The 18,738-nt window shown below is 37.8% G+C and overlaps 2 protein-coding genes across 5 annotated transcripts in view; one reads left to right on the top strand and one right to left on the bottom strand.

Moving 5' to 3' along the window:
* The window catches only part of LOC134220273 (disco-interacting protein 2), a 571,865-nt gene that overhangs the window by 338,358 nt on the left and 214,769 nt on the right, over positions 1 to 18,738 (bottom strand). The gene's annotated exons all lie outside the window — the stretch shown is intronic.
* Positions 958 to 18,646, top strand: LOC134219418 (uncharacterized). Its single transcript, XM_062698139.1, has 2 exons — positions 958 to 1,130; positions 17,052 to 18,646. Exons 1-2 carry the CDS (start codon positions 958 to 960, stop codon positions 18,394 to 18,396), a joined length of 1,518 nt encoding a protein of 505 aa, XP_062554123.1. The 3' UTR covers positions 18,397 to 18,646.

Genomic DNA, 18,738 nt, shown 5'->3' with positions numbered 1-18,738 from the left:
ATTCCTCATGCATTTTCCCATGAATTTCTCCAGGTGCTTCTCCTTCCTTGTATATCTGTGGGAATTCCTTCAGATATTTCTCTGAGAATTCTTTCAGGTATCTTCCAGAAAACCGTTATCTAGGAATTCATCAGAGAAATCCTCCAGGACTTCCTCCAAGACTTCTTCCGGGAGTTTCTCCGGGAATTCATTCAGGCTTTTTATCAGTAACTCATTAAGGGTTTCGTCAGAAATTTATCAAGAAATTCCGCCAGAAGTTCCTCCGGAAATTCCTACGAGAATTCTACCGGGAGTTACTTTGGGAATTCCTCCGGGAGTTGCTCTGAGGATTCGTCCAGGAGTTGCTCCGGGAATTTCTCCAGGAGTTCCTCCGAGAATTCCTCTATAAGTTCCTCCGGCAGTACTTTTTCCAAGAGTTTTATTTTAAAAAAAATCTGATGTGCGATAATTCATACATGTTTTAATCATTAGATAGATGATAGATAGATAGATAGAGATAGAGATAGATTTAGATAGATTCAGCTATTTCCATCAATTCACATTTATTTGCGTTCATTTGAATACATTTCAGCAGTTCCTAAAAAAAATAGGATTTTAGGAAAAAATGGGGGAAAAAACAATGTTTTTTTAATAGCTCCCAAACGCAATGACCGACTGGGCCAATTTTCAATATCAAAAAATTAGGAAGGATTCCGCGTCGAGCAGTCGATTCTGTTGCAAGCAAATCGGAGGCTAAGGCTAAGTACAAAACATTATGTCTCTCATTTTTTGTACAAACACACATATATACATACATACACACATACAGACATCACCTCAATTCGTCGAGCTGGGGCTCCGAGCCTTCTATTAAAAGTTTTAAAATAAAGTTTACGTTAAAATTTTTTAACTTAACTTTGTATTGTTTCATTGCTAACCCCACACCAACACCTTAACTATTATTCGGATGGGGATGGGATGTTTCCTCAACTGAAGTCTCCCTTGGCAAACGTGCCCACGGACACATTTGCTGGTGGTCATGGCAAACCCCAGTACAGTAATCCAGCAGATACGGCACCAACGGCGGATTGGGCTTTTATTCGCGTCTGTGCGGGAGTGCCACCGACGACAACCAACAAAATGCCGTTGGCGTAAATAAAACTGCAGATGTTTGGTGATTGGAAGCGAATCAATGCTAAGACAGAACTTTGGAGTACGCCGGTTCCTTCCTGGCAGGTCCTCAAATCCTTATTACCAATGGGAACTTAGAAGTAGCGTCTATGAAAAAGTTCCGGACGAAAGCCAGGATGTTCTCATAAAATCCCCACTTCCTAAGCTGCTGGAGAACAAAAAGCGTCTATGCCTGTGTAACGCCTTAGAGATGCCGAGGGACACAAGGTCCACGTATTTGCCCTTTTCAGAGGCGTCCTGTAAAATGTAGGACGTCTCTTAGGCAAGCAAAGTCTATTACGAGTTTCTAATGTAGGAAACGGTTCATGAACCTGCCGAAAACCTGTTTTCCGGGAAAATTTGGTCAGACTAGGCTTGGGTTGACCAAATCGTAAAACAAGATTTTAACAAGGGAAGGAAGGTTTTTTACTATGAGGTACCCTGTTCCATCTGGACCGGAGTATTTTACATTACTCCTGGAAATGGCGAAGGACAATTCGATAGTTGTGAAAGGCTGGATAATGTGCAATTCTATAAGTTCGAGGGTAGTTTGTTAGGGTTTACGATTTGGCAGCGATGGTCCGTTGGAACTCGGTTGAGTAATCGCTTACCGAAGCTAAAACTGCGAAGTATACCCCGCGAGCGTTGGCCGTCGGCGGCATCATAGCGCCATCGTGGCTCACGGGAGATGTTCTGAGGCGAGGCATGAGCGGTGACAAATATTGGGAAGTAGTTCCTCCCAAATAAATTACAGAATAGTTCTCACTCAATAACGGGGAGAATGGACCGAATAACGTCAATGCCGGTGGCCGAATAGCCATTACAAAAGGTGGTTACCATTGGCAAACTTAGGAAGATGTAAACGACTTACTAGTCGAATTGTACTGGTCAAAGAGAGAAAACCAGGTTGGACGTTGGGTGTATCTGGAAGGGTACTACTTTCGACAGGAATTTCTTGGTTTGGATGCTGTTTACACTCAAAGATAAAGTCAGCAAATGGAGCTGGATTGATATTGGAGTTCCTCGGAAAAGAATTTTCTGAGGATCTTCAGTGGAAGTTGTAGGACTTATTACCCGGGATGGAGTGCCGGGTTGCCTAGGACGCTGGGTCTGTTGGGACTTATTGCATTGAAAAGCACCCTGAAAGGGTGAAATTTACTTCCTGAAAAAAAAAACGGCAATCACCGGACTTCCGGACTTCTAACTGTAGATGAGTTGCTCTCCTTGGCTGAAACATTGCTTCTTGATGGCTTTAATTCCTCGCCGTCCGTTGCGGGAAAACTAAGCGTCCCGATAACGCCAGACAGCCGCCGAAGGATGCCCCCAGTTTCAGTGCGGGAGGAAGCCGTCCGACTACCCGAATGTCTGGATCATGTGACGGTTTAACTGTGTCGTTTTTGGTATGTTGGAGACAACATTGTGGGAAAAAAATCATGATGTGAAAATTTATAATAAATGTTTATCTCCAGATTTATTATAATTTGACTGTAAATTATATTGTATACAATTAACTACTCAAATGTCCAAGGATGACGGCACGTAGCCAGAATGTCGGACAGTAATCCGGTGAAAATGGTTCTCGACAACGATCCGACGGGAACAAGAAGGCGAGGTGCACAGCGGGCAAGGTGGATCGATCAGGTGAAGGACGACTTGCGGACCCTCCGCAGACTGCGTGGTTGGCGAAGTGCAGCCATGAACCGAGCTGAATGGAGAAGTCTTTTATGTGCAGCACAGGCCACTCCGGCCTTAGTCTGATGATAAATAAATAAATGTCCAAGGAAGAAACATAAATTGTTATATAATGTTTTTTTTTTAAACTTGAGAATATCCCAAGAACACTAAATTAAAATGATCCACCTCGAAATCTCATCAAAATTATCTAAAAATGGCTGAAGATGATTCTGGTCTAACCGGTTGCACTGCTGATGCTGTTTGAAAACATGAAGAGGTCTAATATACATCATCCAAACCATCCTAATAATAAACCTATTATCATGTTTTGTTGGAGTGCATGGTCTTCCCAGCTAGTTTAAAATATATACCTGTATGGAATTAAAATAAACATTACAGTCCTCGTTTGCCATTCCACGGTGAATTCGTGGCGGTTGAATGCTCACCTGAAATGAGAAGAAAAAAAAACATATTTTAATAAACTTACAAGTTGATACATCAATATCGCTATAAAGTTCTTCAAGTCCAGTCCAGCGCTGAAAATCTAGGATCACAAAAATAAAATAATGTGCACTATTGCTAATAATGCCAACCAGCTATAAAGAAATCGTTCGTTGGAAGAACTTGGAGCTCAGGCAACAAATGTTCCGGAAGGTGAAAGCGTAGAAGTGGACGGCCATCAATAATGCCAACAAACAAGAACAATCTGGATGAGCTGCTAAGCTGCTAAGCGAAAAGAGTGGATTACTGACGCGACTTGGTGGGAAATCGAGGAGCGTCGGAGAGGATAAATTGAGGCGAGAAGCAAATTCGAATCTTGTCAATGGTATATGGTACTAAGAAAAACGAACTTTAAATAAGGGAATCCTGAGCCGGTGAAGGGGAGAAAACTGCAACAACTCCGATAAAACTCCTTAGCTTGGAATTCTGGAAAGAATTATGTAATTTCATAAAGGATGTCTATGCTAAAAATCCTCGTGAGTAGTTGAGAATCCTATGGTTTCGTTGAAAATAAAACTTCCAGACTCGTAATAGTTTTCTAAGATTAAACTAATTTTCTGAGCATGAACATGAGCATGATTAACCGCCAAAGGTTGCTACTCCGTTATTGCCATGCCAGCAGTAATTACACAGAGAGTCAACGTTTGGTACTAATATCGCCTTCAATGTGTAAAAACTGGTTACCCAAAATTAAGCAATACCGGCGCCAGCCGTGTCCGAATCAGGGATGCCAGATATACAGACATTTTATACATATTTATACAGATATTTTGTCTTGCATACAGATATCATACAGATTACAGACATTATACAGACTTTTGATTAATGTCACAGACCTTTACAGACATTTGTTGCTATCGAAAACAGAATCCTGTGGGTCTTTCAAATGGAATTTGGATTTCGTATGAAATCCTTTTTGGATTTCGTACGGAATTCTTAAAGGTTTCCGAGCGGAGCCTTTTAGGCTTCTGATCGGAATTCTTTTAGGATTCCAAATGGAATCTTTCTTTGATTCCGTTGGAAGCCCAAAAAGATTCCATTAAGAAATCAAAAAGAATTCCATTCGGAAACCAAAAGGAAGTACGGATCTTCGCACAGAATTATATGAAGCTCCGAATGTAATCCTTCTCGGTTTACGAGCGGAATCCCATTGAACTTCTAAACGAAATTCTTTTGGGCTTTCGAAAGAAATCCTTCTGGGAAAATCCTAAAGCGAATCTGTTTGGGCTTTCGAACAAAATCATTTTAGGATTCTGAACGAAATCCTTTTGGATTTTCGAAAGGAATGCTTTTGAACTTCCGCTTGGAGCCTTCTGGGCTTTTAAACTGAATCTTTTTTTTCTGTTTCTGGACAGGGGATTCCGAATAGAATCCTTCTGCGACTACGAACGGAATTACAGCATTTCCTACGGAATCCATAATAGTGTTTCGTTCGTAAGCGCAAGAAGCATCGGTTCGAAAACCCAGAAGAGTTTCTTTCGAAAGCCAACAAGAGTTCCTTTCGGAAGACAAAAGATCTCCGTTATAGAACCCAAAGAATTAAGTCCGTCTCGCTTTTTGGGAAATATTTTGGGCTTTCAAAACAGATTTCTTTTTGGCTCCGAACCTAATTCTGCAGGGCTTCTGGATGGCATCCCTTGGACTTCCGAACCGAATTTTGCTGGGCTCCCTCATGTAATTATTTTGGAATTTCGAACGGAGTCGTTTTAGGCTTCCAAAAAATACTTTTGGACTTCCGAGGGGAGACAGCTGGGCTTCTGAAAGGAATCTTTTCCTGCTTATGTACAAGGAATGGTTACCAGAATCTTTTTGGGACTCGGAACGGATTTTTCTGTTCTTTTGGGAAGCCCAAAAACATTCCATTCGGAATCCAAAAAGGATTTTCTTCGAAAGCTCAAGGGTTTCGAAATAGAGTTCCATGATAAAGATCAAAGATTCTCCGTTCGTAAACCCAAAAGAAGTCCGTTCCGTTCTTCAGGTTTCCAAATGGAAATATTCCTTTTATGCCTCTGCTCCGAATCAAATTCTTTGAGCTTCCGATCCGAATTCTTGTGGACTTCCGAATGGAATGGCTTTTTTAGCTTTGATAAGAAGATAATTTAGAGCTTTTTTGGGGAATGTCTTCACTTGTCATACGACGAGTTAGAACGGTTAGCACTAGGGTGGGTGTACCAATTGTCGCCATACATATGAACATTTTTTTTTAATATGTAAAAGGCATGTGGGTGGACTTTATCAAGCGAAAGGTTTTATTTTCTGCTCCTTAGATCAGCTGTGAAAACCACAATAAAATTTGTTATAATCATCAAAATTTATTAATTCATAATAGGAACACATGCACCAGTTGTGGCACTATTCCTAATTTTGATTCCTTATTTGGCAAATCCCATTGTTTTCTTATGGGATTGGCCAAATAGGGACCGCTAGTGCGACAACTGGTGCAAAGGATAACAAAAATTAAGCAAAATCAATTTTTACAATTATGATTTGCTTGTTTTGGAGGAGATCAAAAGTTTTAATGTATCATATGAATATGCTTTATCGATATGAACTTGGTTTGCGGTGATTTGATTGGCCATTTGGCATATAAAGCACTAGTGCGATACTGGTGCTATAGCCACGACTGGTACATCTACCCTATCCCATTTAATTCCATTACTTGATTGTAACTTTACACATACGTATTTCGATCTCAACAAAAAGGCCGTCTTCAGTATCTTGTACTTTATTCGACTAAGTCTTACACCGACTTTTTCATTATTGAACCCTCAATATTCTACGTTGCCAAAAGTGCATAGCTTTGAACATTTTTCTAATTCCTGTAACTCATAAACTCCATACAGTCAAATACAGACATTTCGCTGAGATTGTTACAGACTTAAACGATATGCCGGGTGTAATGTGTAGTTTTGCTGCACAAAGCAAAGCAAAATAACGCGACTTTGGAGACCGTTCTGGACATCCAAATTACGTTAAATCGCGCTAATTAACTGTTCGACCGTACACACCAGAACATTATCGAGACTTTTTGAAACAAAAAAAAATCTGGAGAAAAACTTGTTGCATCTTTAAAAAGTATAGAAAACTGATATTCGCCTTTTCGAATCTAGTTTTATTTTAAGTAACATACTTATTATATGCCATTAGGTGCTTAGTGGCAATAAAAGAAAAGCTATAAAATTTAATAATAGATTCAAACGTCCCACCTCTTGATCCCCTGCTCTTTTTGGCAACGCACTTGTATGCTAATTAGAGGCTCCTTCTGAAACTTATCCGCACATTAGTATGCTTATCTCGCTCCATGTCATCGCGTTGAGTAAGCGCAATTTGTCGCACCTTCACATCGCCAGTGTTGCTAGTAACACCAAAGTGCTTTTTATTTCCAGATAGACCACATAAAAATTTGTTTGACCTCACTGCCTTTCGTGCCGCGTCCAACTCAATTATAAATATGAATACCTTCCGAGACGTATCTTCCGAACCATTTCTGCCGTACAGAGCTAACATCAGGCCCTTTACCCAAAATGAAAAATTTACTGTTACCGCTGAATTCCTTTCGCGATGCGATAGCACGCGTTGTTCCACCAATCTTGGATCTCAACGACGACGAAAATTTATTCTTGCCGGTTGAGAATCTCGTCTTGCCGGGAAGGAAACAAAACAAGACCTACAATGCGCGCGCGTGTACGTACATTCTTATTGCCACCGGTGAAAATGCAAACGACCTATCCACGAAAAGCCGGTACATGAAGATGATGACTCGACTGACCAAATAATGGTGGAGTGAGCTGATGAGAAGTGCAGTGGAAATATGGTAGTAGGCAGTGTTGGAGAAAAGGAAACATGACTACAAAAAAGACTATCCACCTAGTCTAGTGGGGATACTGTTTTTAAAATGGGATGCAAATCTATACAGATATCATCTCAATTAGTCTGAATGACCCGAATGATTAATAAAGTTTGACCTTTGATGGATCTTATAAGGTTCATTTTGAAGTGAGCGTGTAGCCTTTCTGTACCAGTCGAAATGCCGAATATACAGCTCATGTTTCGAAGACATTATTTCGGTCGTTATTGTAATGCAGAAATCTACGTGCTTATTAAGTCTATACTCCTGTGTTCGTTTTGAACGTCGTTGTCAGTCCATTTCTTAGGATACCTGATTCAATTTCATCAAATTAAAGAACGAAGTATCAAATGTCCGGAACAACTTTTGAGCAGTCAAATAGTATTTACGCTCTATTGATAAAAAATGTGGTAATTTTCATACTATTGAAGCATGTTTTAAAACTCTTCTGTTTTCCGAAAACAATCTCGAATTTGACCTCAGGAATAAATGCCGACAGCAATCAATGGCCACATTGACCTTTCTCGCCAAAAAGTTTTTTTCACTCAATCTATTCTGTAATTTATTTAAGGTCAACTTTCCCTAAAAACCCATATTTTTGGCGCCTCTTAATATTGAAAAAAAAAACCTGATTCTGAACAAACATTAGGCCATCACACGTTCAGCACTTTTTCAGTTTTTATTTTCAATTTCTCAATTAGTTAGAGGCTTTAAAAATATGGGTTCCTTGGTAACGTTGACCTTAAATGAATCGAAGAATTGACTGAAACTATAAATGAGATACAATTTTTGGAAAGTCAATTAAGGATTTTAATACGAAGATTAATTGGCACCCCAAGCAACAATGTTTTTTTTCTTTGTCTGTCATTTTGCTCGGACCTAATTGATCCATCTTGCTTACGCAACAATGTTTGTTTTAGCCATATTTTTTTTACATCTGCACAACATGTCATCGTATTCTCTACATCTTTTACCTCCTGTACTCTTTAGATATTTTGCTGGAATAAAAATTCAGTAACATTGTATCCCAAACTATAACCAAAGACAATTTAACTTAAAGTGTAAAACTTTCTGAGTATTTCCAAATCCAATCCAAATATAATAAAAGGGGGCCCTCCATAACCTAGCGGTAAGATGCGCGGCTATAAAGCAAGACCATGCTGAGGGTGGCTGGGTTCGATTCCCGGTGCCAGTCTAGGCAATTTTCGGTTTGAAAATTGTTTCGACTTCACTGGGCATACAAGTATCATCGTGTTAGCCTCATGATATACGAATGCAAAAATGGTAACTTGGCTTAGAAACCTCGCTGTTAATAACTGTGGAAGTGCTGAATGAACACTAAGCAGCGAGGCGGCAATGTCCCAGTGGGGGATGTAATGACAATAAGAAGAAGAAGAATCCAAATATAATCTGAAACCATTCTCAATACAAATCCAAACTAAATCAAAATTAATACCATCCTATTATAATCTAATCCAATCCAAATCAAATTCAATCCAGATCCAATCCAAATCCAATCCAAAACCAATCCAAATTCAATCCAAATCCAAATCCAATCCAAATACAATTCAAATCTTATCCAAATCCAAATCCAAATCCAATCCAAATCCAAATCCAATCCAAATCCAAATCCAATCCAAATCCAATCCAAATCCAATCCGAATCCAATCCAAATCCAATCTAAATCCAATCCAAATCCAATCCAAATCCAATCCAAATCCAATCCAAATCCAATCCAAATCCAATCCAAATTGAATCCAAAATCAATCCAAATCTAAACCAAAGCCAATCCAAATGCAATCAAAATCCAACCCAATCCGATCCAAATCCTATCAGAATTAAATCCAAATCCAATCCAAAATCAGTCCAAATCCAATTCAAATCTAATCCAAATCCAATCTAAGTCTAATTCAAATCCAATCCAAATCCAATTCAAATCCAATCAAATCGAATCCAAATCCAATCCAAATGCAATCAAAATCCAATCCCAATCAAATCTAAGTCCAATTCAAATCCAATCCAAATCCAACCCAAATCCAATCCAAATTCTATCCAAATCTAAACCTAAGCCAATCCAATCCAAATCAAATCCATATCCAATCAAAATCCAATCCATTCAAAATCCAATCCAAATCCAATCCTAATCCAAGCCAAAGCCAATTCAAATCCAACCCAAATCCAATTCAAATCCAACCCAAATCCAACCTAAATCCAATTCAAATCCAACCCAAATCCAATTCAAATCAAATTCAAATCCAATCCAAATCGAATCCAAATTAAATCCAAATACAATTCAAATCGATTTGAAATACAATCCAAATCAAAACAAAAATCAATCCAAATGCAATCAAAATCCAATCCCAATCAAATCCGAATCCTATCAAAATTCAATCCAAATCCAATCCAAAATCACACATCCAATCCAAATCTAAACTAAAGCCAAACCAAATCCAATCCAAAACCAAACCAAATGCAATCCAAATCCAACTCAAATCCAATCCAAATCGAATCCAAATCCAATCCAAATCCAAATCTAACTCAAATCCAATCCAAATTGATTCCAAAATCAATCCAATCTAAACCAAAGCCAATTTAAATGCAATCAAAATCCAACCCAATCCGATCCAAATCCTATCAGAATTAAATCCAAATCCAATCTAATTCCAATTCAAATCCAATTCAATTCAAATCAAATCAAATCGAAATCCAATCCAAATGCAATCAAAATGCAATCCCAATCAAATCTAAGTCCAATTCAAATCCAATCCAAATCCAACCCAAATCCAATCCAAATTCTATCCAAATCCAATCCAAATCCAAACCAAATCCAATCCAAATCCAATCCAAATATAATCCAAATCCAATCCAAATCCAATTCAAATCCAATCCAAATCCAATCCAAATCAAATCCAAATCCAATCCATTCAAAAATCAAACCAAATCCAATCCAAACATAATCCAAATCCAATCCAAATCCAAGCCAAATCCAATCCAAATCCAATCCAAATCCAATCCAAATCCAATCAAATTCCAATCCGAATCCAATCCAAATCCAAATCCAATCCAATCAAAATCCAATCCTAATACAATCCAAATCCAATCCAAATTCCAACCAAAATCCAATCCAATCCAAATCCAGTCCAAATCCAATCCAAAATCAGTTCAAATCTAATCCAAATCCAATCTAAGTCCAATTCAAATCCAATTCAAATCCAATCCAAATCCAAATCCAATCCAAAAACAATCAAAATCCAATCCCAATCAAATCTAAGTCCAATTCAAATCCAATCCAAATCCAACCAAAATTCTATCCAAATCCAATCCAAATCTTAACCTAAGCCAATGCAATCCAAATCAAATCCATATCAAATAAAAATCCAATCCATTCAAAATCCAATTAAAATCCAATCCAAATCCAATCCTAATCCAAGCCAAATCCAATCCATATCCAATCCAAATCCAATCCGAATGCAATCCAAATCTAATCCAATCCAAATCGAATTCAAATCGAATCCAAATCCAATCCAAATTCCTTCCAAATCCAATCCAAATCCAATTTAATTCCAATCCAAATCCAATTCAAATCCAATCCAAATCCAATCCGAATCAAATCCAAATCAAATCCAACTCCAATCCAAATCTAATCCAAATCCAAGCCAAATCCAATCCAAATCCAATTATAATCCAAACCAAATCCAATCCAATTCCAAATCCAATCCAAATCGAATCCAAATGCAATCCAAATCCAAACCAAATCCAATCCAAATCCAATCCAAATCTTATCCAAATCCAATCCAATTCCAATCCAAATCCAATCCAAATCCAATCCAAATCCAATCCTAATCCAAGTCAAATCCAAGTCAAATCCAATCCAAATCCAATCCAAATCCAATCCACATCCTATCCAAATCTAAACCAAAGCCAATACAAATTCAAATCCAATCCAAATCAAAATCCAATCCAAATCCAACCCAAATCCAATCCAAATTGAATTCAAATTCAATCCAAATCTAATCCAAATCTAAACCAAAGCCAATCCAAATGCGATTAAAATCCAATCCCAATTAAATCCAAATCCATCTCCAATCCATCTTAATCCATATCCAAGTCCAATTCAAATCCAATCCAAATTCAATTCAAATCCAAACCAAATCCAAATCAAATCCAACCCAAATCCAATTCAAATCCAATCCAAATCGAATCCAAATTAAATCTAAATACAATTCAAATCGATTTGAAATACAATCCAAATCTAAGCAAAACCAATCCAAATGCAATCAAAATCCAATCTCAATCAAATCCAAATCCTATCAGAATTCAATCCAAATCCAATCCACATCCAATCCAAATCTAAACCAAAGCCAATCCAAATGCAATCAAAATCCAATTCCAATCAAATCCACAACCTATCAAAATTCAATCCAAATCCAATCCAAAATTAGTCCAAATCCAATTCAAATCCAATTCAATTCAAATCAAATCAAATCCAAATCCAATCCAAATGCAATCAAAATCCAATCCCAATCCAATCCAAATCTTATCAGAAATCAATCCAAATTCAATCCACATCCAATCCAAATCCAATCAGAATGCAATCAAAATCCAATCCAAATCAAATTCAAATCCTATCAGAATTCAATCCAAATCCAATCCAAAATCAGTCCATTTCCAATTCAAATCTAATCCAAATCCAATCTAAGTCCAATTCAAATCCAATCCAAATTCAATCCAAATCCAATCCAAATCTAAACCAAAGCCAATCCAAATCCAATCCAGATGCTATCAAAACCCAATCCAAATCGATTTGAAATACAATCTAAATCTTTGGCTAATCCAAATGCAAACTCGAATCCAAAACATAAATCCAATCCAACTCCAAATACAATTCAAATCGATTTGAAATACAATCCAAATCTAAACCGAAGCCAATCCAAATGCAATCAAAATTCAATCCAAATCCAATCAAAATCCAAATCAAATCCAAATCCAACCCAAATCCACTTCAAATCCAATCTTAATCGAATCCAAATTCAATCAAAATCCAATTCAAATTCAATTCACATCCAATCCAAATCTAAACCAAAGCCAATTCATCCAATCCCAATCCAATCCTAATCCTATCAGAATTCAATCCAAATCCAATCCAAAATCAGTCCAAATCCAATTCAAATCTAATCCAAATCCAATCTAAGTCCAATTCAAATCCAATCCAAATTCAATCCAAATCCAATCCAAATTCAATCCACATCCAATCCAAATCTAAACCAAAGCCAATCCAAATCCAATCCAAGTCCAATCCAAATTGAATCCAAATTCAGTCCAAATAAAATTTAAATCGATTTGAAATACAATCCAAATCTTTGGCTTATCCAAATGCAATCAAATCCAATCCAGATGCAATCAAAATCCAATCCAAATCCAACAAAAATTCAATTCAAATCCAATTAAATCAAATGCAAATGCAATCAAAATCCAATCCCAATCCAAAATCAGTCCAAATCCAATTCAAATCTATTATAAATCCAATCTAAGTCCAATTCAAATCCAATCCAAATCCAAATCCAATCCAAATCCAATCCAAATCCAATCCAATTCAAATTCAATTCACATCCAATCCAAATCTAAACCATAACCAATCCAAATGCAATCAAAATCAAGTCCCAGGCCAATACAAATCCTATCAGAATTCAATCCAAATCCAATCCAAAATCCGAATCCCATCAAAATCTTGTCCAAACCCAATCCAATACAAATCCTGGTTTTGTAAAGTTTGCATCTGCACGTTAAAATGGTTCGATATTCTTGTTTTTATTGGTATGAACATCGAACAGCTTAAGGAGTGCATTTTGGACTGGACTGTTCTGGACTGTGTTACATGAAACTAGAATCTAGCGATCGTAATTCTCACTCATTCGCACGTGCAGAGAATGCTCCCTCACGCTGATTTTCGCCGAGAAATCGTTTTGCGAGAAATGAAAACAGGTCTGATGAGAGATAATCATTTCTCCCTCTTTAATTTTAACATCGTAATCAACAGAACAATGAAAGCTTTTGATTGTAGTACTCGAATGAATTCATGAAAAAAAATGTTACTTAGGTTCTTTAGAAAAGTTAAGCTAGAAATGTTTCGTAATTTTTTTTTCGTTTATAGTTGATAACAGTTCCGTATGTTTTGTCCAATACTGTATGTGGGTAATTATTTGAATCATCAAAAATGTGATCAGTTTTACTTAATGACTGATATTTATTCGGAAAATGATAAAGCACAGCCGAATATGTTACGAAGCGAAGTGACAAAGGAGCCGATGAGCTTCACCAAAACCAATCGAGTATTTGAGTATCTAATCAAGGTACCCTAAAAAAAACTTGATGAAAGTGTAATAAATTACGAAAGAGTTGAGAAGTTTCGAAAAAATATAAAACATTTTAGTAAAATTAATTCGGATTCGAAGTCACCATAATGCTACACGCAAAAAAATGTTGCGGTCGAAACTACCATTCCGAGGGTTAATTTAAAAATACGCACCGACGATTTTCAGCAGACAACAAACCCGTTTGATTTTACCATGCGCGCAGTAAAAATCAATTGTGGTCCTGGTGGAATGTTGTTGCATGAACTGAATCAGTGGTGAATTTGTCCGAATGCGTGGTTAATTTAACTGAAAATTTGTGGTTGTTTTAAAAACATGGCGTAGTCTACAAAATAGTAACCGTTACCATGGAATTTTTCTCAGTGTACGTTTAGACAAGGCAAGTGAATCGAGCAAGTCGCTTGAATCGAACGCGAACTGAACGTGTAAACACCTTAATTCAATTCACTTGAACGAAAAGAAAGTTGAACATGTTCAACTTTTGGCAAGTCAATTGAATTCAACTGAGTTGTTCAATTCACCTGCCCTGTCAAAACGTAGCATAAGAGCAAAATCAGCAGTGATTCAAATTGTTCGGAGCTGTCAGTTTGATTATGAATTTGAAACAATCATTTTCCCAGCAGCTGTTCTAGGTTCATGACAGATAAGTTTCACAAGCTTAAAACTGTTATACCGCTCAGTTCTATTTTCTGTAGATTTGAGCCACGAATGGATCACGAGATTCAAATATGTTTCAATTATTTTGGTGTATGAATGCTTCATTTTATCTGCGGATCAATCCACTTTGCAACTACTGCGCCTTTCTTTGCTGCAACATAATGATTTGAAAACTTTCAAACATGAATAAAACACTGCTGAGAAAACCTGCGACGTTGTTCTATTTTTCTCCAGATTTAAACTAAAACATTGTTCGAAAATTTGCAATGAAACTGAATTAACTAATTTCACTTTAATAAAAGCAGATATAAAAAATCACCACTTGTGATACAGAATAATGTATGATAGTTATGGGGTACGCATTAGAATGCGCCTGGCAGTATGCCACGAACGAACACTCTTTCCAGTGGCAACGCTTCAACTTGTATACATCCAGAGAGAATTAGTGAATTGGGAAACACTTCATACTGCAACAACTCATTTTCGACTTCGCAGATGAGTAGATGCTAAATCAACATGCGTATTTTTACATATTCAATAGCCATACATGAATGAAAAAAGCATTCTTCAGCCACTCCGAATATTGTTAAACACACAACGCATCCATCATCCAGTTTCGAGAAACTTAATTTGAATTAAAATAACAAGAAAAACGGTAATAAAGCAGAACCGAAACCAACATGGACAAAGACAACTACATGCAGGCAAGCGAAAAGGCAAAGGTATAACAAGTTAGTTCACGACATAAGGGGTCGTACACTTATTACGTAAGCAATTTTTTGGGTTTTTCGAACCCCCTCCCCCATGTAAGATTTTTTTCATACAAATGAATTTTTATTTATATGAGGCGTAAGATTTTGACCGACCCCTCCCTCCCCCCATAAGTGCTTACGTAATATGTGTACGGCCCCTAAGCATAATCTACTGAAACCAGGCGGGTGCTAAGGTGTCAAATATTTGTTGCCTCAAATCAAGCGAATGCCGACGGCACTAACACTACGCCGTAGTCTATGAAAAATAAACACTGCAGTGAGTGAGAATGTTCTGAAACGCACAAAGTTTGGATAATGCCAGAAACAACTGTTTCTGCTCAGCACAGAGTTTTTTCTACCAACATACTTATTTATCTGCATATTTCGCGTACGGAATAAAGTGAAAACACTACATTTTTTAGATTTGGTGTATTTTTGTTCGTTGCAATCTTTAATTTAATATGTGCTTTCGACACCACTCTCTCTTGTAAAAATGGTAAACAATACAAATTTTCACAAATACCACGACAATTTATGTAAGTATATGAGCATTTTGACATTGGAGTATAAATTTATGCGCCAAATAAGAGGGTACTGTCATACTTGCCAAACTCCATATGAAAAAAAATCGTTGTCCCCCCTCTGACTGAAACAGAACCTTGATAGCTACGGTTATACCACGTTATACTTTTTCGTCTCATTCAAACGCTTCAATTTTATAGCAAACGTGTTACGTACGATCATTCAGTTATAGCATACGTAGCGTGGCTGTGTCCCAGCTACGCGATCATCACGCTACCTATTCAACTGAAGCCATAATTAACGATGTAAACAAAATGAATTACTATCGCTCCTATCTATCAGGCGTGCTTGTTATTATTACCCACACCCATTCAACTTATAATTAAGCAAGTATAAATGATAAGTGGGCCTGATTCTTCACCAATACCTTAGAAGTAAATGCGTTTAATAGGGTTAAGCACTATTTCGGCGGCACGCTATTGCATTTCAGCACACTCCTTTATAACAACTTTTTAACCAATAATTTTTATAAAAACTGTGCATTCCCACCTAAGTTTTAATCAAATTGTATTCCTTTCTTTGGTTAAAACCAATTTAAAATAATAAGGTTGTCCATTAGTAAGAAACTTCCAGTTCGAGTGGAACAGCGTTCCTACTAACACTTTCTTCGCGTTGCTTTTTTGCGAAGAGTTTAAAAGTAACATTTGATGTGCCATATGTCTTCAGAGTGTATGTAGGTTTATGATCATTTGGCGACGCACATTCAAACGAATGTCGTCGCGTCGTCATTTAGATGCCTTCAATCATCCCAGTAACGACAACCGGTCGATCATAGATAAACCAACGCAACGCAGCGGGTTCGAACGTGTAGCGGTAGAGTTTGTAACTGGTGGTTGTTTCTATTTTCGTCACACAGAAAATGCTGATCGCGCGGCTGCTAAGTCGGTCGATCGAGAGAGCGGCTCTTAAGTACACGGATTATGGCTTGATAATCTGCTGACGGATGGGATGGGATCGAATCCGATGGATGAGATCGTTGCTTAGTGTGGCTTTCGATTGAGAAAACACCCGAATCGTCATGAATGGACGTCAGCTCGACGATGCATTAGTACATATAAGCCGAAAATATGACAGAAGGAAGCTGTTTTGGTTGTGCGAGTAGAGTGCACCCATCTTTGCCTTTTAAAGCCATAGGAAGGCCGACCGTCAGATCGATTTGAAGTGAGATTGACGGGTTCGGGATAGGTTTTCAAAAGATCTCGCTTTCCTTGGTTGTTGATTTTGCTTTTCCCTTTTTTGTATGCTATTCGACTTTTTGATGCCGATTTTTGAATAGATACAGCTGTTCGATGCGCATAAAGCGAAGGTTGTTTTTAATGGATTCCGCATTCATACAGTCATTTGAAGTTGCTTTTATGATTCAAAAAGGCATAAAATCAAAGAGTTTATCCAGTCCGAGTTCTGCCCCGGTCGAGTATAGACGCTTACTGGCAATTAATTAAACCAACTACCGCGATCGCGAAAGTATCATATTACCCCCGACCGAGACCGTGAAAGTGTCGAATCACCAATTACTAGTGCCGTCGACCGAAGCGTAAACAACATACATAGGGCTCTGAACTTGAATAAACCCTGCGCCACCGGCGACACCAACTTGCCGGATGAGTGCATCCAATTTCCCCGACTGGAAACCTCTGGGGGCAACCCCAGAGAAATGATAATGGTGATGGAAAGGATGGAAGAGGATAAAAATTTCCACGGAGTGTCCCCGATACTTGTGGAAAAAACAATCCAAAGTTACTGTGGAAGCGGAACCAGCGCAAAGAAAACGAAGGATGGAAAAATTCTAGTGACGGTGAGGAACGAACACCAGGCAAAAAACCTGGCTAAAATTGAAAAATTGTGTGACGAAATTACCGTCAAAGTGTACGAGCACAAAACTTTAAATTCGAGCAAAGTAGTGATAGTCTGCCGAGACTTGAAGGAAGTGAGTGACGACGAGCTTCTGGAAAACCTATCCTCCCAAAGAGTTACGGAAGTCAAACAGTTGATGAAAATGCGCGACAATGTTAAAACTCCGATGGGAGTTTTCGTTCTTACGCTTAAAGGAAAAACACCCCCCAAAGAAGTTAAAATTGGATACACTGTGCTGGAAACAAGACCATGGTATCCAAATCCGATGCGTTGCTTTAAGTGCCTAAAGTTTGGCCACATTGGAAGAAACTGTTCAAGTGAGAAAAAGTGCGGGAAATGTGGAAATAACTATCATGAAGAATGTGAAAACCGAGAAAAGTGTATAAATTGTGGAAACGAGCACGGAGCGTTCTTTAATGGATGCCCCGTCTTAAAAAGAGAAAAGGAAATAATAAAAATCAAAGTGGATAAAAACTTGTCTTTCTGGGAAGCCAGAAAAATGATAGAAGATCAAAGCTCGAATACTTACGCCGACCAAGTGAAACAACTAAACGAAGAAAAGAAAACCCTTGAAGAAAAGATCAGAGCTGACATAAAAAATCAGTTCGAAGTGAAGCTGAAGGAATACAAAGAAGAAATCAAAAAAGTCACAAATGAAAACGAGAAAAAGATGGAATCCATGGAGGAAAAATACAAAGCACTGAACCACAAATTCGAACATCTGGTATCAGTCTACAAAGAGGAGAAAACAAGAAGAAAAGCAGCCGAGAACGAACTTGAAAGTCTGAAAAAAGACAACAGTAAACTACAAGCAACATTGAATTTGTACGCACCCTCCCATAGCGGACAGAAGAACCCAACTAAGCACACAAGAAGTCAAGAGAAGCAGCCAAGTTCACCTCCAAGGAAAAAAGGAAACAAAATGAAAGCAGTTACCGAAGAAGTAGGATATATTTCCACAGACCCAGAAAATAACTCAGATGACGGAAACGAGAAAATGAAATCCTAGAAAATAATAGCAAAACCAAAAATCATTACAAAATAGCACAAACAACACAAGACCACTCAAGTACAATCAGCAGTGAACACCATATAATTTCATGGAATGTAAGAGGCTTAAGAGGAAGAAGGCCTGACCTCAACATCCTTGCAAGCACTTACAATACATTAGCTATTTGCCTTCAAGAAACTATGTGCCAAAATGACAACCAATCAGAAATCAGAGGATATTCAATATACCATCGTCCAAGAACAAATGGAGCAAGAGCAGCAGGCGGTGTAATAATCGCAGTAAAAACGACATCGATAGTCAAATCATAGATATTGATACAGATCTAGAAGCAATTGCAGT

Source organism: Armigeres subalbatus, chromosome 3 (assembly GCF_024139115.2).
Source record: "Armigeres subalbatus isolate Guangzhou_Male chromosome 3, GZ_Asu_2, whole genome shotgun sequence".
Taxonomy (NCBI): domain Eukaryota; kingdom Metazoa; phylum Arthropoda; class Insecta; order Diptera; family Culicidae; genus Armigeres; species Armigeres subalbatus.
The sequence above is the reverse complement of the archived record's forward strand: the minus strand, read 5'-3'. Positions and strand labels throughout refer to the sequence as shown.